The sequence below is a fragment of the Haliotis rufescens genome, unplaced genomic scaffold (genome assembly GCF_023055435.1).
Source record: "Haliotis rufescens isolate VD_foot unplaced genomic scaffold, xgHalRufe1.0.p SCAF_5, whole genome shotgun sequence".
Classification (NCBI taxonomy): domain Eukaryota; kingdom Metazoa; phylum Mollusca; class Gastropoda; order Lepetellida; family Haliotidae; genus Haliotis; species Haliotis rufescens.
In genome coordinates this window covers 41074004-41090998 of record NW_025964223.1, presented here as the reverse complement: position 1 = coordinate 41090998, position 16995 = coordinate 41074004, and the positions used below count along the sequence as shown (strand labels likewise).

The following is a 16995-nucleotide window of genomic DNA, read 5'->3' as shown; positions in this document are numbered from 1 at the left end:
GGCTTTCTACCTCGTTTGTAATGAAATGTGTTGTGTTTAGTCTATACGCGTATTGAAAAGACGCAGAATGTTGATCTATTCAATGACATTTGCTGTTAGAAACGGCAAAGACGCTGTCAGTAGTTATTGCAAATGTTATGATTTATGAGGGCAGCCTTTATGTATAAAAGAAATATAATATAATAACGCATTTACGTATGTGACTATATGTGGTGTCGGCGTGACATATGAATGGTGTTATATATAGCGCGTCACAGCACTACCGCATACAGTGGATTTGGTGGTTGGATATTATGGACGTTGTCAATCTGTTTTAATGTTGGAATATACCAGGAGACCACCAAAATGAGTGAAAAACAACCACTATCAAAGGTAGGAGAAGCATTTAAGACATACACTGCAGAGCAAAAGAAGGTAAACCCTATTAATGGTGGCTGAACATGAAACAAACAAGAAATTGCAATTCGACGGCGGCGAATTTGATACGAGTGTCATAGCTGGGTTTTTGACTTAATGGATGTAGTGTTTAGGCGACTGTTTCAGCTGCGGAACCTTTAAATAACATTTTTTTGTCAAATTCAATTTTCAAGATTATGTGTTACTATCTTTTGCCAGTCAGATTATATACATGGGTGTGCGATATGGTGCGCGTGTATGTGGTTGAGTATTACTAAATGATTCAATAGTGTTATGTAATAACATTATCGAACTCCGTTCAACTCTTCATTCCCGTCCTTTAATATTGTCTTGTTCTCGTTCATGCTCTTATTGACGTACCTTATCCCCGATTATAAATCTATAATATCTGCTACACGATTGCTACATACCATACAAAATGTCGCATGTTGAAGTTGGGACACTGCACAACGTACAATCTGTTATGAGGGATTTATATTTATCATAGATCTCCGACTGCCTGATGGCAGGTATATCAACTACCCTTATAGAAAGAAACCTCATTAAATTGAACCAAAACTACAGCGAATTGTCCGATAAAGAAAACCGGGGTTCCAGTGTTAGCATAGTGCCAACCACTATAGTGCCTATAGTGCCATTCGATACATTGTCTTAAAGGTCTATTTATATCGAGCTGACCCGGTTTATATCGTATATGATTGGAAGATAAACAGGTTGCATATTTATCCAAGTTATAACCATTTTGACTTTCCTTTAATATATGTCTGAAGCTAGGTACACTTTTTATTAATATTTTCATTTTGCTATTAATTTTATTCCATATATAACAAGGGTGGTGGAGTAGGCTTTTGGTTGAAGCGTTCGCTTGTGACACCGAAGGCTCGAGTTCGATTCTCCACGTTCGTACACAGTTTTAAGCAGTTTTCAGGTGGCTAGAATATTAGTAAAAGCTGTGTAAATCATTACTCACTATCAAATAGAGACAGTGTCTAAAGTGGCACCTCGACCTCCCTCGGTCGAGTATAATCCTCTCTAAACCTTACCAACAAATGGCTCCAGCTGTTACCATTCAAGCAGCATGTAACATTCTGTGAATCAATACTTTAATCAAAGTATGGATTTAAAAGCTATGCTGAATTTGATTACATCTGACTTATTATTACAATCCGCTGGACATAGTTACAAACATTAAAATTGTTTTGCCGTAGGTGTAACATTAAAAGGGGGTAGTCCTCAGACAACCGGCTGTCCTAGCAAAATTGAATTAACTGATTCATAATCTACATTGCCTTAAGTTTCAATCATATATTTATAATATATCTGCCAATGATATCCCAGATTTTCCATGGTATTACTCATTCTGATTGCACAGAGACATTAAAAGGGCACTGTGCCGTCCAGAATAATCCCTCTTTAAAAAATCCTCTGAACAAAATCCAATGAGGTACATTTTGAGTATAAACTTGTTCTCTGTTCCAGGTATATTTACAATATTTGATTGTATGTTTATTTGCTTGTTGTTTAACACAGTACTCAGCAATATTCCAGCTTTATGACGGCGGTCTGTAAATAATCGAGTCTGGACCAGACAATCCAGTGAGCATCATGAGCATCTATCCATGCAATTGGGATACGATGACATGCATCAACATAGTCAGCGAGCCTGACCACCCGATCTCGTTACAATATTTTGTACATTATCTTTTTATCTTTGTAAGGGAAGATGGTTAGACTGGTGGTTGAAACTGTCGTTTGTCAAGCTGAAGTTTCGCGTTCGATGCCTACATGGGTTCAAGTTGTGATTGCGGTTTCCGCTGTCCCCGTCATGATTTTCCTGGAATAAATGCGGCTCAAATCCCAACTCAGTCACGAACAACGTAGGGGGAATGATGTTTTTATACTTGTTGTCTCTCGTTCCAGAAACAGCTCAAGCTGAGGAGTGGTAAAGTTGTTCCGCCACTTTTCCCCGAGGAGGTACCGCCACATACAAATAAGCGTCCAGTAGGATATTCCTCCCTCGATAACTTCCCTGACGCCATATCACCAACACGATCTCTCGGCAATGCCCGAACTTGGACATCCAAGAGCGGAACACGATCGGAGAGAGACTTCCTACTCCTCCGGAAGATGATTGAAATGGGAGAATTCCAACGACCCAATGAGAAACTTCCTTTCAAAAACCGACGACTCAAGGCCCAGGAGAAGAGAATAGACACTCCCCCAACCCCAAAGCCATGTCAAAGACAGCCAGTACGATCGAAATCTACTTCCAGGAGAGTGCCGGACCGATTCAACTTAGGACAAATAAAACGGATCTCCACTGCTGACTTTCGACGCACGAAAATGCCCGGATTTCTGAGTTTCGTTTGTCAACGGAAACACGCACCGGTGGATCTACTGGAGAAAACACGATCGATTCACTGTGACCTGTTTGGTCCGGGTTTGTGTCCAGATTGCCAGAAGTTGGAGAACAGGTATGACTTTACCCAGGCCCAAGATGACCTGTTTCCGTATCTGAAGGTTACCTCCCGATCCTTGGTCGCGGCTCCTAAACTGAAGAACCAACCAACGCCGATCTATCTTCAGGGTAAATGGCATCTTTCCGCGAAGAAGGAAGCTGGGACTAAAGCCCTGGGGAGTGTGTACACTCAGTTGGATCTGTATCACAGGATGGTCAGGGACAAGGAGGGGAACAAGAGATGGGATCTTATGACGTATGGCTAGCTAATGTTAAGCCCTACCGATATGTACTCAAGGGCCAAACAACAATGATCATCAGGATTTATTTCCTTCTAAAATTACATTAATGTTTATGGACTTCGTAGCTTTTGAGATTGTGTGACTTTTAACCTCGGGTGATGAAAATCAACGTATTACCTCACCGGAACTGCACAGAGCATGCTATAGTTTATACTTTGAAACGGAGGTATACAAGTGTCAATTTACAGATTTCTTATTGAAAGTAATTGTTCGTTTATTACGCATTATGTTTTTTATCATTATGTGAATATTATCAATGTGTACAACATAATACCTTCCGATGAATGTTGTTATCTCCTGACAGCATGTGTGTTTGTTTGTTGCTTCAGGCCGCAATATTCCAGCTTCATGAAGGCCGTCCGTAAATAATTTATTCGGGACCAGATAATCTAGTGATTGTTATCATTAGCATCGATGCGCGCATTTGAGATATGACATGCATCAATCAAGTCAGTGAGCCTGACCACCCAATCCCTTAGTCGCCTCTTACGACGAGCATAGTCGCCTTTTACGGCAAGCATGGGTTGAGGAAGAACAATTCTAAACCGGATCTTTACGGGGTAGACAGCTTGTCGTCATTGACACGCAATGAGCCAGGTGAGAGATTTCGACTGAAAATCTGCTTGTGCGGCAAGAATGGGCAACAAGAGACCTGTCCTGGTTCGGAATTCCCAAGAGGTCGTCTAGTGCGCTGCTACTGATCAATCACGATCGATTAATTGCAAGATTAATCAACATAAATGGTTCAAATGTATGCCTCTGACATTGATAATTTGGTTAGAAATTATTTATCTGCGACAAGAATATGACAGTAAATTGAGAATGGTGAGCGGAAGTTCACGCTATCAAATATATGAGGTCGAAACTGACTTGAAAATCAAATAGACTTTACGAAAGCTTCAATGTAATTTAACATTATAAGACTTCCACCGACTGGTATCCGTGTTGTTGTTAGTTTGCCAACATTGTAATGCATATCTTATATATTAATGGTCAGTTGTGTAAATATATAAAGTCAATGCAAGAGAATAAACAATCTTGATTATCCACCGAAACTGGTTCTAGTTAGCGTAAAGGGCAAAAAAGAAGTGAAAATTATATATAATGGACCACTGAAAATCAGTGATGACATCAGGTGAAGTCTTTGTAATGAATTGGTTCATGAAGCGCCAGTAAAAGTAAATCATTCGCTTGTTACAGAGTTGGCTGTTGGAGCGAGTTTATTTACATGCTGTGCGTGGGTGTACTTATAAGTGTTCTGTGTGTTTAAGACATATCTCTGTAGAGCCGCATCATTAATGTTTTCTATCATGTTTCACATATCACAGCAACAACTATATATTATTACCGCCTGTTATGTGTAAATGTTTTGTCTCACCGTTTGTATCTGCAAGTCTTTCTTCCTACTGATCAAATATACATATGGACAGTACTTCTAATTTACTATTTGTGAAATACCATAATTGATATCATAATTATGTCAAGAAAACTCCGAAGCCCAACCCATGCTTGTCGTAAAAGGCGACTATGCTTGTCGAAAGAGGCGACTAACGGGAACGGGTGGTCGGGCTCGCTGACTTGCTTGATTGCATGTCATCGTATCCCAATTGCGTATATCAATTCTAATGATGTCAATCACTGGCTTATCTGGTCCATAATCGATTATTTACAGACCACCGTCATATATCTGGAATATTGCAAAGTGCGGCGTTAAATAACAAACAAACAAACAACCCGAGGACTTGTTCCTGCATCAACTACCTCATATGTCAAGTGTTTTTTTTGTAAAAGAATTCTATTCAGTTACGCATGAATGAATGAATTACAAGTTTTTCTTTTGTGTTTCCATTAACCTACTACTTCGGGCTACTGTTTCCTGACTGGAGGAAAATAGAGTGGGCGGGACTTGGTTGTATTGTTATGATGAACTACGTCACTGATTTCGTATCGTTGTGTACAGTTTTTTTATGATTAAATAGCCAGTCTGTGAAGTTATTTTTGTTGACCTCTTTCTTCATAATAAGTGGTATCGTTATTTTTGTGTGTCCACCTGTTTTTACGTTCATATTTCGAAAATTTAAGCCAATTCTTAGAAAGTCTGACAACATGAAGACATGTTATCTCTGTCTGCATGATGCAACCAAGTCAGCGAGCCTGGCCACCCGATCCCGTATGTCGCCCCTCGATAAGCACAGTTGCCTTTTTAGCAGCCCATGCTTACCGTAAAAGGCGCCTATGCTTGTCGTAAGAAGCGACTAACGGGATCGGGTGGTCAGGCGCGCTGACTTGGTTGAGGCATGTCATCGTATCCTAATTACGTTGATCGATGCTCATGATGTCAATCACTAAAACGTCTTGTCCAGACTCGCTTATTTACAGACCGCCGTCATATAGCTTGAATATTGCTAAGTGCGGCGTTAAACAACAAACAAGGAAACAAACTGTATAATGTACCCTTTGCTATTGCTAAACATCTGAGCCTGTAAAAATTTATGAATTACCTATTGCACACAATATGTGATTATAAATAATGTAGCTTAAGTGAACATGATCTGGCATCGCCACAGGACACTCGGCTATTTTCAGACCCCTGTGATCTACCAAGAATATTGCCAACTGTGGCTTTAACCAAATTCACTCACTCTAACATTGAGTTCCATGCAAGTTGATTTGGCCAACACTTATTAACAGTATTTTTCTTTTATTGGGGCCCATCAGTTTAATGAGGCAGCAAAACAATGGCTCGTGGACTACCACACCGTAAGGCATTCACGGATAGGTCTGACATATGTGATTATAGGATAATATGCTACATAGGTCGCCCCAGGTTCACAAACACAAACTAACCGTTCACTTGAAAAGCGGAATGTGTAAAAGAATAACAGCGGCATACAAGCTCCCTCACTCCCTCACTCCCTCACTCAGTCACTCACACATTGTGATGTAACTGTCTCCCAAGAGAAGTGATATCGACTTCCTTTCGGCATTATACAGGTCTTACTCCACAAGCACCTAATTAATCCACTATAGTGATTAGTGTCCATATCTTTACGTGACTCACGCATGCTTATCTCAAATCTAATACACCATCTATCTGAATAAGGATTAAGAGTACTCAACATACACAGTCACATTTCAAGAAAACAGGTTTATTCATATGAAAGGATACAGACATTCACTTTGTAATACAGGATCAGATAGTCTTCACATTACATCAAAATATAAAGCTAATACAATCTTGAACTGCAATTAATATCTATTGAAAGAAAACTATTCAAGAGTTCCTTCCAATGATACACAGTTATATTTAAACAACCATCATCCATTTGCTACACATATAAAACAGTAGGCACTACATATAAATAAAATACTAATGTGGATTAATGACTAATAATTGTATCTAGCACCATAATATAGACAATCACCGTACAATCAAGTTTTCTGCTTATAGAAAGTCCAAGACTATCTTCAGCTGAAATGTATATGAAATGTATATGATAGACACATCTTGTTCCTGCTATTACAATTGGACCAGACAACTGCTCAGGGTAACAAGGGAAGCAAACGATTGAATGGCATGAGGTGTGAGGACGTATACCAAAAGGCTCCCTCATCACACCCACTCTCATCTGGAAGTAGAACATTCTCAACAATTCTGCAAATGTGAAACGACCGTGCACTATTATGTAAGAATGTTCGTTAAACCAAGCATCATGACATGAATATGAACAGGTTGCGTTTGATATGACCACAAGCATATCTACCGTCTAACATAACCTTTTCCTATCATTGGGAACTGTGACAATGTCCGTTGAGGTAGTAAAGGAACAGTCGCCATTTTGGGTAGGGAAATAACTTGCTGAACAAAGACACGACATCCGCTACCCACGCAGCAGCACTTGCTGGAACCTGGGCATTCTCCATCGTGGCTACAGGAATGTCTCCGTGAACATACCGCAGAGCTGCGAGACGCTGGACACACTCCCGGTTTGATGGTGGGGATGTAAGGATAAGGTTCAGAACAAACGCGACCACAGCCAGAACTACAACACTTCTTACTACCAGAGCATTGGCTGTCATGGTTGCATTCGTTGATGCAGAGTCAGAACCCACATGGTTTCAGACAAATACCTGGTTTGGTGGCGCTTACGTCATAAGATGTTGGGAGAGGAAACGCCGATGATTTGAGAGCTCCGGCTAACTCAGAACCACCATTTTGCATCGGTGACGAAGATGGTAAGTTATACATTAATAACAAATATATTTAAGTCGATTATTTACATATCGCCGTCAGAAAGCTGGTGTATTGCTGAGGGCTGGGTTAAACAAACAAAGTATTTATAACTATAATTACTGTTGCAAGTATGTGATATACGTATACTTGAACATATCCACATATGCTTCCGTATTTCTGGCTCCAGGCGTATAAATGATTTACGAAACCCTGTAAAAATAAGAGAAAAGAACTTTGCTGCAATATTATTTTTTGTCAGTACCTTGACATTATATACCTCATCCACCACGCCAAGGTTAATGTAATCGATATTAGAAGAAAAACACCGGAAATTATGAACCAAGGTAAAATTAGGATTGCATCATGTCCTTTAACTTTTTGAAACCTTTACAGAGGCATTGGATGTTGTAACCATGATGAAGCAACTTTTAAGACATCGACGAATGAAGCTCTTCGTATAAAAAGCATGCATGACCTCTGGTATCACAACGGGGACTCGTGGTCTCATTCCGGGATAAAGGATTGAAATAATATCATGGAACCTACAACATCAAAGTGGTTCCCAACAGAAGGGTATGGTGCTGGCCCAGGAATGCCCCGTTTCTTGAAGTAATTGTGGTTCCATGTTCCAAGTCTGTAAAGCACAATATGACATTTAACACAGGGTTGAAGCTGTATAAGGATCTGGGTTCTTTGGCAATGTAGACGCTTTTGGTAAACAAACTGAAGAATGTGTAACCCTCCAAGGGTTTCTTAAGAACAGGGAGGTCAGTGTTTAGCATTATCTGACACAATACAATTATTTCGATAAAATCACAGGGCTAACCCCCCCCCCCCCCCCCCCCCCCCCCCCCGGAATATCTTAGAAACCAGTGAAACTTAAAAGGATTGAAACACTGTTAACTCGAAGTCCTTGGGAACATCGAAAATATATCGAGTTATCCATTTTTTGAAACAAGTGGAGTGGCTATTTTGAAAAAAAGATACTTATTCTGCCAGCGCCATGAAATCTAATTGTCTTAAATGATGTACCAAGTTACAGAAGATCGTGTTATTGAAGTTTCACTGCATTTGTTACTTGTTAGAATGTTATCCATGAAGAGAGTCTCGCGCCACTTTAAAAGATCATTCAAGCCTCATCACGACGGGGGAGTCGAACTCGAGTTATTCGGGCGACCAACAGCTATTGTTGTAGTAAAGAGAAAGTTTGTGAGATCATAGGCACCTCATGTATGATTGAGCGTCTGTAAGGACCGATCATACGATAGTCTGGGAAGAAAGCCTTTGAGTTCTATGAAAATAAAAAATATATTTTCCAATATCCTTAAAATACTATAATGGTGCCTCAAGTGATACACACATTGCTTCCAGGCAGACTGATAAAAACGACACATACTTACACTAATACTCAGTTACACAAGCATTCACACACACATAAAGATACACAATCACAGAAATACATATACATACAAAGACACACATACATATACACACACGTACACACATGCACACACACACATAACCAGACATACATACAATGTACCTACAGACATACATAAACACACACACCACACGCACACATTCACACATATGCTCACATACACAAACATACACACACCAGTAAATAGTACACACACATACATACATGTCCGAATTGGGACAGTTTAACATCCCACTTAAGTTTTTGTTATTACCTGATTGAATAGTGCTGCGCAGATGATTTTGAATACCCCTTATGAGTTATCTGGCCAGCTGATTTAGTCATGTATTTTAGGTTCATTTTAGGAAATAATTGGTTATGAATATAAATTATTACGAGAATATATAGCTAAATATTTACTTGTTATACTCTACAGTCTCTCATATATGCTGTCACAATGATATACGTGGTCCACCTGCGACGAATACACGTGTCTCATCTGCAAATGTCTGGAAGAACAAATGATCACCGCAAATTCCAGTAGCTAGAGACTCGTGAAGATCCGGGGTAGAATAGGTCTTCAGCAACCCATGCTTGCCGTAAAAGGCGACTAACGGGATCGGGTGGTCAGGCTCGCTGACTTGGTTGATGCATGTCATCGATCCCAATTGCGTGGATCGATGACCATGATGTCAATCACTGGATTGTCTGGTCCAGACTCGAATATTTACAGACCGCCGTCACATAGCTGGAATATTGCTGAGTGCGGCATAAAACAACAAACCAACTAACCGTTCTTACAGTTGCACAGCAATGGTTTCTACTCCCACAAAAGACTGGTATATCCGTAATATTGACATAGCAACTCTTTGCAACTGATTCACAATCGTCAGTCTTCTCACCAGACAAATATATGTACGCACAAGACAATTCGGACCGTCCTTTCGACCACAACATCCCAGGCTGCTGTTATTATTGCGTCTGAGAGCTTCATCACTTCCGGCTTTCCTCTCACTCTTAGCTGACACTCTGTGATAAAACTGGAAGACTGATCAAAGTGACGTTAACCCCAACTCACTAACTCTTATTGTTTTCACGTTAATAAGAGTTGCTGCGACAGAAAGCAGTTAGTTTTGTAGGAAGAAGCACCATTGTTTGGGCTGATCTATCCGCCATGGGTTGAACTGTCTGTCACAATATGCAGGGAAACCTCGCAAGAATCCGTCATCCAGGTGGGACCCAGGCGAATTCTTTTATTAGTCATCTCGTACTATCAAACATGATGTTTAAGCACGATACCACATATGCAGATCGTTAGAGTATCTGCCGACATCTTTGCACAGAACAATGGCAACGTGTTAGACAGATCTGAACCTCATGAAACATTGACATGAAGTGGAACGAATGTGCACAGATGAACTCAAGCCCTGTTAAATCTTTACAGGTATGCACGGTACTCCCAAAGTAAACATTAAGTTGAAATAGATCAAACGAATCGAATCGGAAACGAATTCTGATTAATGAACAAAGCATACAAAGGACGAAGCCGTTCTTGGTGTTTTGAGGAAAATCATATTCTAGTAACACTCGTCAATCAGAACACATTTGTGGTGACGTGTAGGAATCACCTCTACCATCGTGTAACTTCAGGCAGACTTTCGACGGCAAGCGAAGTAATCTACTTATAAGCAGCGCTTTATATTGGATCGACGAGATGTTATATCTCGGTTGCTTACGGAAAGCCCGTTATGATGACGTTTGTTGTGTTAGATCAGTGAGACCTTGATTCACGTCGGTGCCTGTGGTCGGACGCATTGTCTGAGAAACACAATGTCAGCAGGTGTCATTGGCGTCTTTATTCAAGACTGACATCATTACCCCCTGATGAAGATAATTAAATTATCACTCTTCATACGGTATAGTCATTAGCTGATTGTTCAATATGTAATAAGTACATGTGTACATGTACGTTTGATATTATTTTTACTAGTCCGCAATTTGCCGTTTTGCAAAAGAGATATCACACTTATTATTTTCAATCTTTCCGAGATTGCAGTTTTACATTAGATTCAAAACGAGAATCCTCTCTTCGCCTATTTCTTTTGACATTTAGGCTGCCACCAATACCGATCCAATTAGCAGGTAGGCCAGTGCTTAGTATATACCCTATAGTAATATGGTAGTGTACCAGAATTCTGCATAGTATTCCGCGCGGCTGTGCTCTTACGCTCACTGTCAAGTCAGGAAAACGTACTTTGAAGAAGGAGAACCCATTAGCAAATGTCCGCATCTGCAGGCACACGACTACAAGCAGTTCATCACTGGAAATGAAAAGCTCCATAAAATCCGCCTCATTCGAAGTACATTAACCTACTCATAGTCATTTTTGAAAAATTGTATATCTTTACTGTTGTAAGTAGAGCATGTCACATGTTGATTGATATGCACAACCATCCAGCACATTCTTAGTACCACCGCCACCACCCCCTTCCACGACACGTACATTTGCACACACGCACTGACACTCGCACACAATATCTCTCTCTCTCTCTCTCTCTCTCTCTCTCTCTCTCTCTCTCTCTCTCTCTCTCTCTATGTCTCTGTCTCCCTCTCTCCCTCCCTCTCTCTCTTTCTCTCTCTCTCTTCTGTCTCTCTCTCTCTCTCCCTCTCTCTCTCTCTCTCCCGCACACACAAGGACACACACACACTCACATACACACACAAGACCACACTCACACATATACCTGTTTTTCTCAATTTTAAAATCGACACAAAGTGTTACGTAGCTGTAAATACGAAATAACAAAACAACTCGAAAAGTACTAGTCTGGATTTGCTAGTTTGATCTCAGTGAACAATACAAAAGTCCAAATTGACATAGCAGAAACAGACTATAGGCATTATGCACCTGTTCTCACCTGTCGTCAAGGTGTCATAGGTCACCTTGATCTACTTACACCTGGTTATGCCCTGTTTCACAATAGTCTGTTTTATTCACATTTTTACACACTTTTACGTGTAAAAAGGCATAAAAACATTTGATACGCTGTATTTGTGCCACGGCCCAATTAGTACTAATTTAGTTGTTTGAATATTTACATATTTTGTATATTGACTACACTTATTTAAGATCTGAGGTCAGAACAGGTTTTTTTCATTTCCGTGAGTACTTTACCCCCACCATCAATCAATCCTTTAGATATCAGAATTATAACAGTCTCAATATTGTAGAAAATAATCCTTGTAGAGTCGGAATACAAACAAATACAAATTGCGATGTAGCTCCACCACATGAAACACATATAGTTATTTTCTTCCCTGTTCGCAGCCAACCAGAGACATTTTCCTCATGCGTATTTGCTTTCATACCTGGCGAGGTCTGTCGGTTCCTGTTTTCATTGTGTTGGTTAGGACATAGGTTCAGTTTACATTCAAATACTACGTTTCGCATTGCGGTATGTGTAAGGCTTTGGTTTAACTGAATGATTCATGGGGTAGGAAATCGATGTCCGAGAGTAATTTCGTGCTGATATGCTTGACATGAACCTTCGGTAGTTACATTGCCTGTGATTCAATCCTGAATGTATGGGACTTTCATAAAGGCGGCATAATTCATACTGAATAGGAATACAATAGTTTTACGACATGTAATGCCTGAGTCGACATGTTGTGTATATATGGCCATGCAGAAAGGATGTCTTGTACTTCTGAGAACTGAGGTTGAATAGTTATGCATGCTGGAAGAGTGTTTGTGTTTTTCGTGTATGTCATATCGGCCGTACAAGGTGAGTAAAAGGCCTGGCAGACTTTCCATGTGTGTACTTCAGTAAGTGTAACATGATTGTTCATGTTGGCAACTACATTGTCATCAGATTTCAATATTTTAAAAGTGGCAATCCTATTAGTTTGCATATGGATCTTTGAGTAAAATCGAGAGATTGCCACATGACCTTGGCACCTTTGATTTGTTGTGGCTGAAAGAACAAACATATATATACTCCATTGATGACCTCTTATATACAACCACTGGAAAATTCCAGTCAGTGCCCTGATCACTGTCCAAACACAATATAATGAGCGTCTACCGAATCTCAACAGGAACAATGTAATGCAGTTACAATCACTGTCAAACAATAAAATACACTGTCATACAACCATATAGATGCTCCTGTGAAGTCACTGAATGTAACAACGTACTAGGATTTCAACATACTAGTGTTTTGCTACATTGTATATCTAGGAAACAGAAAGTGGATATCAAACAGCATGATGATACAAGTATTTCAAACAGTCTATCGGATATGGACATTCCCATCAATAATTCTATACACGCAAATACGATCCTTGGATTTCTGATTTGTTATATAGATTTGAGACATTACACCTTTCTGCAGCATTCATGCAATAGGCTATATCAGACAAAGACTTGCGTAATTTTTAAGTGCAACATATGAAATTCGTTTGCGTGGTTTACTGATCAGCATGATCTAAAATTACATTTTGAGGATGAAAGCTGCTAAGACTCTACCTAAATGTTACATGTTTTGTATTTTTACCATTCCATGAGTAATGTGTTGTTTGATACAGAATTACATTTCCATAGATCATCAATACATTACTGCACCTCTCACTCAAATTACCTGCGACTGCAGTTAAATGTTTTACATTATATTTAACGAAGTTTATTAGACTGTGATCGAGTTATAATAAATAGATATATAAGTGTTGTATATATATATATATATATATATATATATATATATATATATATATATATATATATATATATATATATATATATATATGTATATAAGGGGACACCAGAACTGGGAACAGATGTATAGAGGGGTTGTCGAGAGCCTTTACAGTACAGCTTCAGTGTTCTGCCGGTGAATGGATACATGTCGAGCATGAGGCGAAGGGGGATGGAGACGCCGCGACATGTCGTCTGAAATCAGCAGTGTCGTGTAGTAAGACCCACACCAGCGCCCAGAATGGCCTGGTCGTCAACTGTAATGGGAAACAGTCATGCCGTGAAACCATGACCGCAACACCCCAAACAAACTGTAACTACACAGATGCTGCTGCTGAAGTTCAGTATACCTGCATCAAAGGTGAGACGCACATTTAGTATCTGGTCAAACTGACACAATCATCATGGTTTGCTTTTAATGATGAGTTACTGATTCAATAAAACCCACATGAATAGTTTTAGAAATTAACCCCAAATAGTCAAAAGACTGGTTGCGACCGAATGGGTTTTGCGACTGCTCTGAAACATTGTAGCGACCTCAGTCGCATTGTCTGTGTGACTGAGGCTTAAAGGGATCGAGTGGTCAGGCTCAGATCGTATCCTAATTGATCATGAGTGGATCCATGCTTACGATGGCAGTCTCTGGATTGTCTGGTCAAGACACGATTACTTGCAGATCACCGTCGTATGGATGGAAAAATACTACATTACTAGACGGTGCGCCTCCGTGGTCTAGTGCATAGAGCGTATGCTGGTGATCAGAACATGACAAGTAACTGACATACAGTATACACACATTTATTGAGAAAAAAACCAAGTAAAAATGACAAATAAGTAGAGAATTGACACTTGTGATACAAGGAATCGCGGTTCTCATTATGTTGATCTTATGTTGATATTATCGTATTTGAAACGTTGTCCTTGACTTCACATCTAGAGGTCAATGATTAGTAACTTGTGGCCACCACCACGATTTCATGACTGTTTGAGCCCAACATGTAATTACCTTTAAAACATCAATTATAATGCCTGATTAACAGGCAAAAGGCCACAGGACAATATATTGCGTCATTTGTTTCATGTATGAAAGATGGGACGATATCTAAAATTATTAATACTTGCAGTAGTAGTAGTATATAGACATCCTCATAACACTGTTAGTCTTGCGAACGAAATATTTTTCGTTTCAGTATTCATTAATGCATATTGACATGCAAAGGTTACACATGTATTTGTACCACACTACGTAACCTTGCTAAAGTTTACTTGCACCATCTTCTGTTTGTGATTTATTACAAAACAAAACACACTGCGTATGAATGCTGGACTGCCGTCATCACATCTTTCGCCAACATTGCCATAAATTATAGTGTATGTTTTGTAATTACCATCAAAAGGATACTGCAAATTAACTGACCAACTAAAAGTGCATGCCAACTGTCAACTGGATCATGACCTTGGCGCTACCAGTAAGATGGAAACGCCTTTCCCTGGTAATAATGCTATAACATTTATGAATGTTGGTTCTTGATTTGAGCTTCAAGTTCATTTCAGCCTTGATCAAATGGACGCGAGCACAAATTCACGTTTGTTTGAAAGCAATTTGTTTGATATGAACCATACAATATGTCGCTAATTTGAATCAAAACATATACGTTCTTCAACATGTTATATGCATTGTGTTTCAGGTAGTATGGATATGTGTAGTTCAGGTACTGTCAGAACAACAGTAGGGGCGCCCTTGTACCTCAATTCCCCGGGCTACCCTAACAGTGTCGCTGTGAACAGACGCTGTGCTGTTAGGATCAAAGGAATGAATATACGAGTAACATTGGTAGAAGAGCGGATGAGACAAGGGCTAGTTAACATCTCAGGTGACGGTAAACAACTCTGGGAAAGCGTGAACGTGGACCAATACAACAGGGTATTGCCGGAAACAGCTGCCGAAGTAGTAATAGTCTATGACAACCATGATCAGGCTGGGGCAAATCTATGGATACGTGTTGATGGTATGTGTGAGGTTATAAATCAAATTTATCTTTTGACGTGTCTCCTGATATGATAACTATCAATTTATCAATCAATTAGCAAATCAAATCTGATGCCGATCGTGAATTGAATTGTGCCTCGCTTTCCGAGAAAATATATATAATTATTACAATCTACATTCAGTCAGTCTAGTGTGATCCCTTTTATTGATGAAGTTCCTTTCATGAACCAATCTATCCTGACAGTAAAATAAATATAGCTTCTGATTTGTTCAATGGACTATATTGAAAAATACAATAGCGACCGCCTCTCCAGACTTGTTGGTTCCATCAAAAGAAAGGTGCAGTGAAGCCACAAACATCTAATTTGATGACATGTGACGTGACTGGTATACATTAGGTTTCAGCATATATTATACTGTATTCACAGTTCATCGTATGGTAACAAGTTCCTCAAAAAATGATTAAATTACTCACGGCTCTATGGTCAGCTAGTTTCCCCCAATGCCCAGGAGTCGCATCACTTTTTTAAGATCAACATGGATCTCGAACATAGAGACTGCTACGTACAGAAATGATTGTTCACAGCTTCAGGTCAAATGAACATAACTTCTGAGCGACAAACATTGGATGTGTCAACCACCCCAGTACCCACGCCACAGGCGCCATCACGTTCACGAGGTACAACCAGTCCAAGTACTTTTGACACACTGACCACTGCAGCAACAACAAGTACACCTATGACTTCTGTGGGTGAGTGTTACCTGATGACGATGTTTCATGACCCTGGTCAACGGTGTTCAGTTTGATTATCATTATATTTGTGTGGGTATGAGTATGTCATTTGTGATGACATGCATTAATGATACATTGATGTTTGTTTCGTAAAAGCGCCATTCTGCTCTTTACAGTAAACTTAGTTGTTTACATCGCATTTTCATAGCAAGAAATACAAACTTTGATACATCTAATAAGGTTATTGGCCTATAGTTCTCAGGTTTATCAACATCACCTTTCTTGTGAAGAGGCAATTTAACCCCAAAATAAACGCTGTTTTTGGATATGCATATCTTTGGTGCATATTTAAAGAATTCTATAGCTATTCCACTGAAACCTGGATCCTTTCCACTTTGCATACCTGAATATCTGTTACAGCCTTTTCATGTGTTATGTCTATATATAATTCTGATACATCTTCACGTGTGTTTATCATCACATCTGTTATTGAATCTAGAACTCTAAAATAGATGCGTGTATATTTCTGAAAATACAGTTGTTTATAGTACTTCCATGCTTTAATAAAAAGCGACTATGTTTGTCGTTAGAGGCGAGTAATGAGATCGGGCGGTCAGGCTCGCTGACTTGGTTGATGCATGACATCGTATCCCAATAGCGTGAATTGATACACATGATGTCAATCACT

The 16995-nt window shown here is 39.6% G+C and overlaps 2 protein-coding genes across 2 annotated transcripts; both read left to right on the top strand.

Moving 5' to 3' along the window:
• Nucleotides 1–258: 258 nt before the first annotated feature.
• Nucleotides 259–3350, top strand: LOC125373510. The gene is made up of 2 exons (XM_048384628.1): nucleotides 259–372; nucleotides 2338–3350. The coding sequence occupies exons 1-2, from the start codon at nucleotides 346–348 to the stop codon at nucleotides 3139–3141; spliced, it is 831 nt and encodes a 276-aa protein (XP_048240585.1). The 5' UTR covers nucleotides 259–345; the 3' UTR covers nucleotides 3142–3350.
• A 10300-nt stretch (nucleotides 3351–13650) lies between these two features.
• On the top strand, nucleotides 13651–16381 carry LOC125373295. The gene is made up of 3 exons (XM_048384296.1): nucleotides 13651–13945; nucleotides 15273–15593; nucleotides 16161–16381. Exons 1-3 carry the CDS (start codon nucleotides 13873–13875, stop codon nucleotides 16379–16381), a joined length of 615 nt encoding a protein of 204 aa, XP_048240253.1. The 5' UTR covers nucleotides 13651–13872.
• Nucleotides 16382–16995: the final 614 nt, after the last annotated feature.